The sequence below is a fragment of the Lineus longissimus genome, chromosome 10, assembly GCF_910592395.1.
Source record: "Lineus longissimus chromosome 10, tnLinLong1.2, whole genome shotgun sequence".
Classification (NCBI taxonomy): domain Eukaryota; kingdom Metazoa; phylum Nemertea; class Pilidiophora; order Heteronemertea; family Lineidae; genus Lineus; species Lineus longissimus.
The window spans coordinates 3,535,163-3,547,234 of record NC_088317.1 but is presented as its reverse complement, the minus strand read 5'-3'; the positions used below and the strand labels follow the sequence as shown (position 1 = coordinate 3,547,234).

The 12,072-nt window shown below is 42.0% G+C and overlaps 1 protein-coding gene across 1 annotated transcript; it reads left to right on the top strand.

Annotated features, from left to right (window-relative positions):
- Positions 1–151: 151 nt before the first annotated feature.
- LOC135495170 (uncharacterized) lies at positions 152–2,709 on the top strand. The gene is made up of 4 exons (XM_064783628.1): positions 152–357; positions 612–752; positions 1,562–1,651; positions 1,824–2,709. Exons 2-4 carry the CDS (start codon positions 620–622, stop codon positions 2,447–2,449), a joined length of 849 nt encoding a protein of 282 aa, XP_064639698.1. The 5' UTR covers positions 152–357; positions 612–619; the 3' UTR covers positions 2,450–2,709.
- The last annotated feature ends 9,363 nt before the right edge of the window (positions 2,710–12,072 follow it).

Genomic DNA, 12,072 nt, shown 5'->3' with positions numbered 1-12,072 from the left:
CTCGGGAGATTGAAGTGCGAGGTGCCTATTGAAAAGGATTGGTTGACGAATCAATGGCCTGATTGGTTGGCTAGCCTTGTGACGTCAAACTATTTTTACACTGAGAGGTTTTCCTTTAAAATGCGTTTGAGCTGGAATTCCCGGCTTATTTCGAGCGAGGCTATGGCGCTGTGCAAATAATTATTTGTTTTGTGTTCAAAATTTCTCATAAACTGCCCAGTTTCTACACTTTCCGTGCACACGATTCTATTAAAGTATTGTCAGACTCAAAGAAAAGTTATATTTGCATCTGTAAACGTGAACAACTAAGTGTGACAGTTTTAGATATTCGATTGTTCAGAGAAACAGAGTGACCGTGTAAGTTTACAGTAACAGGGTGTCCAAAAAAAACCTCCAGCAATTAACGAAATGACAGAAAGAATGAATGAAAGACAAGGCTCACTCAGGACATGTATGGGCTGGAGACTGCTTTCCCAGGCTTTTACGTATGCAAATGGGTTGGCAGTGGCTGCTCCAGGAATTGGCTGTTGTCTACCCTTCATCACTACTAAACCCAAAAAGAAACCCCTAAATATATTATTGCCTCTAAAATGCTCTTCTATTGCATCCAGGCATAAATATGAGCTTTGTCGAACAACAGCTGATGAAGGTCCATAATGCAGCAACTTCTTCAGAATGGAACGTGAGGGATATTGTATTGACGTTGCTCTTTGGTGTGACACTCATTACTGCTCTGCCCTATGTGCATATAGGTAAGCGATACGTGTACATACATATATTTTTCGGGAGCATACCGATGTTCCCCGGTACCTACGTTCCTCGGTACCTATGTTCCCCGGTACCTATGTTCCCCGATGAGGTACCCATGTTCCCCGATGAGGTACCTATGTTCCCCGAAGAGGTACCTCTGTTCCCCGATGAGGTACCTATGTTCCCGGGTACCTGTGTTCCCCAGGTACCTATGTTCCCAGTACCTATGTCCGCAAAGAAAAGTGTGTTTTTTGTGATACGGTTTGTTTCCACAAATTCCTGGAAAGACTTCACAGAATGAAGTAACAGGTACCTCTTGGGGGAAGATAGGTACCTCTTGGGGGAAGATAGGTACCTCTTGGGGGAAGATAGGTACCGGGGAACATAGGGATGACCCCATATTTTTTTATGGAAATTTCTGCCTGGGGGTAGAATGATGTTTATGTTTCCAGCTTGACCTACTTCAGTCAACTTGAAATAATCAAATAACTAAAGGATGAAAAACAAAATATTGATGAAAAACAGTCACTAATGAATCATTTTTAGGTAATTTCCAAGTTGCCTTAGAAGGAGTAAAACTCCAAATAAACTGAATTAATCATGAATGATACATGATAATGATACATGTATATGAGATCCAAATGATATTAGACATTAAATTTGTTACTTATAAACACATACGATAAAAAAACGTTTGAATGAAGTACTGGCCAGGCTATTGTGCAATGATCATTCACGCCTACTTCAAATCAAGATTTGACAATGCTAGTCCCTTTCAGATTCACAAGTTATATATTTGACTGAATTTCAGGTATATTCTATATGATATTCTGGACGCCAGGCAAAGGAAAGGTTGACAGGGCGAAATGCTCATGTAGCTGTTTTGATACAATATTCCGAGGTGAGTTTATTTCTAAACTGTCAACTGAATTAACAGTCGTCTGCAGTTCTCAATGTTTCGTCTGCCTTCACCCCAAAGTGTAGTTCATACTGCTGCTGTTTCTAAAGGTCGTCGCCCTATGACTGTCGTATTTACTGTAACTTATTCATATGCATCCCACTGTTAATTTCAGGAAGCTACGAATACCCACCAAGTGGCTACAAGCATATCTACTTCAATGCAACCAGCAGTACATTAAAGATATGCCTCCTGTCTGTTGCTTGCGTCCTTGCTGCCTATGAGACTATACGCCACCTTTACACCACTGCCAGATACAGCCAAATCCGTCCGACGATGCTTCTCCTTGTTTTAGTCTCAATTTACCCGCACTATTACACCTGGTGGTCCTACTTCAGCTATCTGAACGAGGAGTTCTACGATCATTGGTACCACGATATCTTCTTCTCAGTCTCAGAGTGGATCAGTACGATAGTCGCATTACATTTGTGCGACGTCAAAAACGAATTCACAACCTGGAAACTCCTGATTATCATCAGTATAAACGTAGTACACGTGTTCGTCGCTGGTTTGGACCAGTTCGCTGTCCATGTGATTCTAAAGAAAGGAATGGGTTTTCAAAATGCAAGGAATCTTGGCTTAATGATACCCGATTGGGTGTTCGTCCTTGTCTCGATATTTGAACTCATTCGTATGATGAGAGAGAAGAAATTGAAAATAACTGAACTGTTCTATAAAGAAGAGATTGCAGTGTCTATTATTTTTGTCTCGATCGCCACAATATTAATAAACAATGTTTAGTTGGAGACGTCTGTACCGCCATTTTTAGAATTCTGATGCGTCTTTTTTTAGCATTAGATATGAGCAGATCGATTCGTGAATGTCAACACTTAATTGGTCTCGATGACACTCGAAGGGATTAAAAGTTCCTTCCGAATCCTTTAATTTTGTATACATTCCAGCTTCCAGCTTGTGTTTTGGTTTAGGGACTGACAGAAGCTGTCCTCAACAGAACAGAGTCCTGTGATTACGGAGAGGTCAAATTAAATGGAAATTACCAATATTTGTGGCCGAAATCAGTGCCCTACATAGAGAGGGCATCCTGCTAAAGGGGACGTCCGGTACGAGAGATGCTACTGCAGTAGGCCTTATAGAGAGGTCTCCTGCTAACTAAGGTACTGATGATAGAGGTTCTACAGCAGTTGGCCTAATAGAGAGGTCTCCTGCTTACTAAGGTACTGATGAGAGAGGTTCTACAGCAGTTGGCCTGATACGAAAGCCCTATATGACGTGTTACAGGCCCGGATTACAGGCTAGTAGGTGAAACGGACGCACCAAAGAGGCTAAATAGCGCCTATCATTTAAAATCGCGGTTGGTTGTCGCGATCGCTAAGACAGGAACCATTCTATTTTCGCCCTCCTTTTCCGTTCGAAGTAGAGCTGGAATCGGCCGCAGTCGTCCGCCCGCAACAGCAGCATATTATACGAAAGATCACCAGCGCCTCGTTGCGATAGTAATCAAGCGACTTTGAATATATAATGAAGTTCATACTGTAGTTTATCATGGTCAAGGATACTACAAATGCGCCGATTCCGTGTAACATGTCAACTTCGTCTCTTGACTGTCTTGCCAAGCCGTGGATGAAGTTTTCGTAGTTATAATAAGACCATAATGTGACATATGGTATATTCAAGAGAATGAAGACGGTCGAGATAATGAGAAGGTTAATGGCGCATCTCAATTCTCTTGATTCCATATTGGGATTGCTCTTCCGAACAGTGGAGGTTTTGGACCTAGTTATCCCGACAACCAAGACAGAATTCAGCGCCAAAATCAAAACACACGGCAGCGCATAGTTCTTCGTTGTCAGAAAGAAGAATACGAATAAGAATTTCTCATTACCGTTGAGGCCAGGGAGACTATAAAAACATTTGGTATATCCCTTTTCCGTGAATATTTCTGCAAAAATCGGAACAGGGATGTTGGAAACCAACGCAGCCGTCATCAAGACAATTAAAGCCATCCGACGTCTCCGGGAAGTGAGCAAATATGATGTCTTCAGTGGCCACCACACGGCAAAAACACGCTCCAAGCTAAAGACAATTATGGTCCATGCAGAAGTGAACGCGAACACGTCTGCTAAGTAACTGAATAGCTTGCACGATGTTATCGAAAATGTCATCGCATTGACGACGATGGTGCCAGACGACAGTTCGCTTAGTCCGTAGGCGCTCCAATATGCGACAACATACATCAAGAGATTTCCGCTGTCGCTTACAGCAAGAAACGTCAAATAATAAATGCTCGCTGCATCCTTTTTCCTGCATCTCGAAAATACAATGATGGAGAAAATGTTTCCAAATAGTCCGACGCAAACAATAACTAAGTCAACATAGACCTGAATGAAACCTGTGATCTTCTTCAATTCAATGATAGCGCGAGAGGCATGAGGACCGACGGTTGTGCCGTCTGCGACGACACTCAAGATTTTTGTGAACACACGACCATCGGCGTTCAAATGATAGCCGTCTGTTATAGAAGCCATTGATCTGCCTCAGAATAAGTAATAAATGTAGTATTGGCTTGCTTGATAGGGTCAATCAGTGAATAAGCATCTGAATTGTCTCCGCCGTCAGCCGAGCCAAGTGTCTCTCATGGTCGAAATTCGTCTTCGGGCATTTCAATATTTACTCGTGCCCGAAGTCAAGCTTCGGTGTTCAAAGACTCAGTGGGGTTTGAACCTCCAACCTCATTTGCTCTCGATGCAACATACACCACTGATTCGACTCTGAAATAGGTGGCCGTCGCGCGCTGCTCCATTTATGGCTGCAACTGTGTATAAGGAATGTTAGTACATGTACATGTACACGTATAATATCATTCCGACTGCAAGACCTTTTTGTCCGAGACTGGCGTTGCCAGGTCTGTCTCCGCCAAAGAGGTTTTGCGGTCGCTTGTTGAGATTGAGATCGCCACACATAAATTATTAAAAATTGAATTGTGATAAGACTCGGAGAAACTAAAATTACATACTGCCTCATACTCAGTTGCTCATGCTCATGGTCAACGTTGAGTGCGCTGCATGCTGACTGTGCACTGAATGGTGTAATAAAAGTTGAGAGGTTGGGTTGTATAGCTTTCCTTCGTTTGTGTGTTGAAATCCGAATACCTTTTGTTACGAAAAACTAAAGCTCTTTTCGGGAATACAGAGAAAAAAAACTTAAGAACTGCTTGTAATTCTATGGCATTGGATTTCAATGATATCAAAAGTATACTCGTATAAGGGGAAATGTAAAAGGAGAAAATGTGTGACAAATAATTTCATAGTTTGCATTGGCACTTAGTACCGAATTCTGAAAATCAGGGGGCGTTTAATTGATTTAGCTCCTCTTCCATGTGACTGTTGCTCATTTGGCTGGTTAATACTTTTTTTTAATCATAAAATGTACCTTGCAACTGGGATAAGGAGAATAGGAGGTGACTGGGCAGTTGGCAGCTGGGTAATATTGTCCTCAATGATATAGACCAATGGTTCTTAAAAACTGGTGCTCGTGACACAATGGACAGTTTTCGCAGAACTTCATATTTTTCCTCGGAAGCCTTGCGAAAAATGCCTTATGTGACGGAGACACGACGCAGTATATACTGCATTTAGTTGGCCTACAGAAATAGTTTTTAGACAAATCTGCATCCTCTGTGACGTGTCCTCAGCAAGCGCAAGTATTTTTGTTTACACAACGACTGACATGATCGCATGAGCGCCAAGCTGTCTGATTCCATCAGGGTAAATCTTGACAACATCGACCAGGGCGAAACAGATTCTATGGGGGTCGATATAGGCCTTGACTGGGAAAGGCAAAAAAGTCAACACAAATAAGCTGATTGGAACTCTCAAATATTCTTAAAATTTGCAGTCTGTTTGCGTGGCAGATTTTCTGACGTTAATGTCATGGTCATTTGTGGACTTTCGTTCGAACTGAGAACAGATTCCTCCGCACCAGAGCCAGCAGTGTGCCTGCAACAGCATAGGCTCTGGAGAATCCTCCTCCCTTCATTGCGATAGAAATCAAGCGACTTCGAATATATTATGAAATTTATGCTGTAGTTAATCATGGTCAAAGATATAACAAACGTTCCAATTCCGTGTAACATGTCAACTTCGTCTTTGGACTTTCTCTCCAAACCGTGGATGAAGTTTTCGTAATTGTAATACGTCCATAACGTGACAAATGGGATGTTAAAGAGAATAAAGATTGTAGAGACAATGAGAAGGTTTATGACGCATCTCATTTCCCTAGCTTCAGTCTTTGAGTTACTGGTACGAACAGCGGACTTTTTGGACATTACTATTCCGACCACTAAGACCGAGTTTAGAGTTAGAAGCAGAATACAGGAAAGAGCGTAGTTCTTTGCGGTCAAAAAGAAAAATACGAAAAAAAATTTCCCGTCACCGCTGAATCCTTTGAGGTTGTAAAAACATTTCGTGAATCCTTTCTCTTCGAATATTTCAGAGAAAACGAGAACAGGGATGTTCGAAACCAGCGCAACCGCCAACAAAACTAAGATGGCCGTCCTTCGTCTCGATGGCGTCAGCAGAGATGATGTTTTTAGTGGCCACCATACGGCAACAACACGCTCCAAACTGAAGACAATTATGGTCCAGGCAGACGAGAAGGCGAAAACGTCAAGTAAATAACTGAATAATTTGCAAGGTATTGTTGAAAACGTCATCATTTTGAAAGCTATACCACCAGATGACAGTTCTTTTAGGCCATACCCACTCCAAAACGCAACAACATACATCACGAGATTTCCGCTGTCGCTTGCAGCAAGAAAGGTCAAATAAAAAATGCTCGCTGCATCTTTTTTCCTGCATCTCGAAAACACAATGATGGAGAAAATGTTTCCAGATAGTCCGACGCAAACAATGACTAAGTCAACATAGACCTGGATGAAACCTGTGATCTTCTTCAATTCAATTATAGCGCGAGAGGCATGAGGACCGACGGTTGTGCCGTCAACGACGACACTCAGGATTTGTGTGAACTCACGACCACCAGCGTTCGAATGATAACCGTCTGTTATAGTAGCCATTGATCTGCCTCAGAATAAGTAATAAACGTAATATTGGCTTGATAGGCCCAATCAGTGAATAATCGTCTGAATTGTCTCCGATGTCGGTCGAGCCATGTGTCTGTCAATGTCAAAATTCGTCTGCTGATATTTCAATTTTATGTGCCCGAAATCAAGCTTCGGTGTTCAAAGACTCAGTGCGGGTTGTCCCTTCAACCTCTCTTGCTCTCGATCCAACATACAACTCTGATTCAACTCTGTAAGGAGCCCGTCGCGCGCTGGTCTCGATTATCGCTGCAACTGTGTATAAGGAATGTTAGTACATGTACATGTACACGTATAATATCATTCCGACCGCAGCACCTTTTTTGCGGAGACTGGCGTTGCCAGGTCAGTCTCCGCCAAAGAGGTTTTGCGGTCGCTTGTTGAGATTGAGATCGCCACACATAAATTATTAAAAATTGAATTGTGATAAGACTCGGAGAAACTAAAATTACATACTGCCTCATACTCAGTTGCTCATGCTCTTGGTCAACGTTGAGTGCGCTACATGCTGACTGTGCACTGAATGGTGTAATAAAAGTTGAGAGGTTGGGTTGTATATCTTTCCTTCGTTTGTGTGTTGAAATCCGAATACCTTTTGTTACGAAAAACTAAAGCTCTCCGCGAATACAGAGAAAAAAACTTAAGAACTGCTCGGCATTGGACTCAATTACATGTATATCAAAAGTGTACATGTACTTGTATAAGGGGAAATGTAAAAGGACAAAATGTGTGACAAAGAATTTCATAGTTTGCATTGGCACTAAGTACCGAATTCTGATAATCAGGGGGCGTTTAATTGATTTAGCTCCTCTTCCATGTGACTGTTACTCATTTGGCTGGTTAAAACGGTTTTTAATCATAAAACGTACCTTGCAACTGGGATTAGGAGAATAGTAGGTGACTGGGCAGCCGACAGCTGGGTAATATTGCCCTCAATTGCCCTCAATAGACCTATGGTTCTTAAAAACTGGTGCTCGTGAAACAATGGACAGTTTTCGCAGAACTTCATATTTGTTCCTCGGAAGGCTTGCGAAAAATGCCTTCTGTGACGGAGACATGACGCAGTATATACTGCATTTAGTTGGCCTACAGAAATAGTTTATAGACAAATCTGCATCCTCTGTGACGTGTCCTCGGCAAGCGCAAGTATTTTTGTTTACTCAACGACTGACATGATCGCATGAGCGCCAAGCTGTCTGATTCCATCAGGATAAATCTTGACAACATCGACCAGGGCGAAACAGATTCTATGGGGGTCGATATAGGCCTTGACTGGCAAGGGCAAATAAGTCAACACAAATAAGCTGATTGGAACTCTCAAATATTTTTAACACTTGCAGTCTGTTTGCGTGGTAGATTTTCTGACGTTAATGTCATGGTCATTCGTGGACTTTCGGTCGAACTGAGAACAGATTCCTCCGCACCAGAGCCAGCAGTGTGCCTGCAACAGCATAGTAGACTCTGAAGAATCCTCCTCCCTTCATTGCGATAGTAATCAAGCGACTTTGAATATATTATGAAATTTATGCTGTAGTTAATCATGGTCAAAGATATACTAAACGTTCCTATTCCGTGCAACATGTCAACTTCGTCTATGGACTTGCTCTCCAAACCGTGGATAAAGTTTTCATAATTGTAATAAGTCCATAACGTAACAAATGGGATGTTAAAGAGAATGAAGATTGTAGAGATAATGAGAAGGTTTATAACGCATCTCATTTCCATAGCTTCAATTTTTGAGTTACTCGTCCGAACAGCGGCCCCTTTGCCTTTGGGCTTTACTATGCCGACCACTAAGACTGAGTTTAGAGTTAGAATCAGGAAACAAGGAAGAGCGTAGTTCTTTGTGGTCAAAAAGAAAAATACGAATAAAAACTTCCCGTCACCACTGAATCCGTCGAGGCGGTAAAAACATTTCGTGAATCCTTTCTCTTCAAATATTTCTGTGAAAACAAGAACTGGGATGTTCGAAACCAGCGCAACCGTCACCAAAACCAAAATGGCCGTCCTCCGTCTGAATGACGTCAGGAGAGATGATGTTTTTAATGGCCACCATACGGCAACAACGCGCTCCATACTAAAAACGATTATGGTCCACGCAGACGAGAAGGCGAAAATGTCAATCAAATAGATAAATAACTTGCAAGTTGTTGTTGAAAGCGTCATCATATTGAAAACTATGTCGCCAGGAGATAGTTCCTTTAGGCCATGACCACTCCAAAACGCAACAATATACATTACGAGATTTCCACTGTCGCTTGCAGCAAGAAAGGTCAAATAAAAAATGCTCGCTGCATCCTTTTTCCTGCATCTCGAAAACACGATGATGGAGAAAATGTTTCCAAATAGTCCGACGCAAACAATGACTAAGTCAACATAGACCTGGATGAAACCTGTGATCTTCTTTAATTCAATTATTGCGCGAGAGGCCTGAGGACCGACGAGGGTTGTGCCATTTGTGACGACACTCAAGATTTGTGTGAACTCACGACCATCGGCGTTCAAATGATAACCGTCTGTTATTTTAGCCATTGACCTGCCTCAGAATAAGTAATAGATGTAATATTGGCTTGATAGGCCCAATCAGTGAATAATCGTCTGAATCGTCTCCGCCGTCAGCTGAGCCATGTGTCTGTCATGGTCGAAATTCGTTTTCGGGCATTTCACTATTTACTTATGCTCGAAATTCAAGCTTCAGTGTTCAAAGACTCCGTGGGAGTTGTCCCTCCAACCTCTTTTGCTCTCGATGCACACATACAACTCTGTTAGGAGCCCGTCGCGCGCTGTCTCCATTATCGCTGCAACTGTGTATAAGGAATGCTAGTACGTGTACATGTACATATACAACGTATAATATCATTCCGACCGCAATACCTTTTTGGCGGAAACTGGCGTTGCCAGGTCAGTCTCCGCCAAAGAGGTTTTGCGGTCGCTTGTTGAGATTGAGATCGCCACACATAAATTATTAAAAATTGAATTGTGATAAGACTCGGAGAAACTAAAATTACATACTGCCTCATACTCCTCAAGGTACGAACCGTTCATCTGTTTTCACAAAATCTTCGATCTACTGCACTTAGCCTGCTGTGATGTCACTGTTCAACAACAAGTGGTCAGTTGCTCATGCTCATGGTCAACGTTGAGTGCGCTGCATGCTGGGTGTAATAAAAGTTGAGAGGTTGGGTTGTATATCTTTCCTTCGTTTGTGTGTTGAAATCCGAATACGAAAAACTAAAGCTCTTTCCGCGAATACAGAGAAAAAGTTTTAGAACTGCTCGTAATTCTATGGCATTGGATTTCAATGATATCAAAAGTGTACATGTATAAAGAGAAATGTAAAAGGAGAAAATGTGTGACAAATAATTTCATAGTTTGCATTGGCACTCAGTACCGAATTCTGATAATTAGGGGCAATTAATTGATTAAGCTCCTCTTCCATGTGACGGTTGCTCATTTGGCTGGTTAATACTATTTTTTTTAATCATAGCACGTACCTTGCAACTGGGATAAGGAGAATAGGAGGTAACTGGGCAGTCGACAGCTGGGTAATATTGTCCTCAATGATATAGACCAATGGTTCTTAAAAACTGGTGCTCGTGAAACAATGGACAGTTTTCGCAGAACTTCGTATTTGTCCCTCGGAAGGCTTGCGAAAAATGCCTTATGTGACGGAGACACGACGCAGTATATACTGCATTTAGTTGGCCTACAGAAATAGTTTATAGACAAATCTGCATCCTCTGTGACGTGTCCTCAGCAACCGCAAGTATTTTTGTTTACTCAACGACTGACATGATCGCATGAGCGCCAAGCTGTCTGATTCCATCAGGGTAAATCTTGACAACATCGACCAGGGTGAAATAGATTCTATGGGGGTCGATATAGGCCTTGACTGGCAAGGGCAAATAAGTCAACACAAATAAGCTGATTGGAACTCTCAAATATTTTTAAAATTTGCAGTCTGTTTGCGTGGCCGATTTTCTGACGTTAATGTCATGGTCAATTGTGGACTCTTGTTCGAACTGAGAACAGATTCCTCCGCACCAGAGCCAGCAGTGTGCCTGCAACAGCATAGTAGACTCTGAAGAATCTTCCTCCCTTCATTGCGATAGTAATCAAGCGACTTTGAATATATTATGAAGTTCATACTGTAGTTGATCATGGTCAAGGATACAACAAATACGCCGATTCCGTGCAACATGTCAACTTCGTCTCTTGACTGTCTTGCAAAGCCGTGGATGAAGTTTTCATAATTGTAATAAGTCCATAACGTAACAAATGGGATGTTAAAGAGAATGAAGATTGTAGTGATAATGAGAAGGTTTATAACGCATCTCATTTCCATAGCTTCAATTTTTGAGTTACTCGTCCGAACAGCGGCCCCTTTGCCTTTGGGCTTTACTATGCCGACCACTAAGACTGAGTTTAGGGTTAGAATCAGGAGACAAGGAAGAGCGTAGTTCTTTGTGGTCAAAAAGAAAAATACGAATAAAAACTTCCCGTCACCACTGAATCCGTCGAGGCGGTAAAAACATTTCGTGAATCCTTTCTCTTCAAATATTTCTGTGAAAACAAGAACTGGGATGTTCGAAACCAGCGCAACCGTCACCAAAACCAAGATGGCCGTCCTCCGTCTGAATGACGTCAGGAGAGATGATGTTTTTAATGGCCACCATACGGCAACAACGCGCTCCATACTAAAAACGATTATGGTCCACGCAGACGAGAAGGCGAAAATGTCAATCAAATAAATAAATAACTTGCAAGTTGTTGTTGAAAACGTCATCATATTGAAAACTATGTCGCCAGGAGATAGTTCCTTTAGGCCATGACCACTCCAAAACGCAACAATATACATTACGAGATTTCCACTGTCGCTTGCAGCAAGAAAGGTCAAATAAAAAATGCTCGCTGTATCCTTTTTCCTGCATCTCGAAAACACGATGATGGAGAAAATGTTTCCAAATAGTCCGACGCAAACAATGACTAAGTCAACATAGACCTGGATGAAACCTGTGATCTTCTTTAATTCAATGATAGCGCGAGAGGCATGAGGACCGACGAGGGTTGTGCCATTTGTGACGACACTCAAGATTTGTGTGAACTCACGACCATCGGCGTTCAAATGATAACCGTCTGTTATTTTAGCCATTGACCTGCCTCAGAGTAAGAAATAGATGTAATATTGGCTTGATAGGCCCAATCAGTGAATAATCGTCTGATGAATCGTCTCCGCCGTCAGCTGAGCCATGTGTCTGTCATGGTCGAAATTCGTTTTCGGGCATTTCACTATTTACTTATGCTC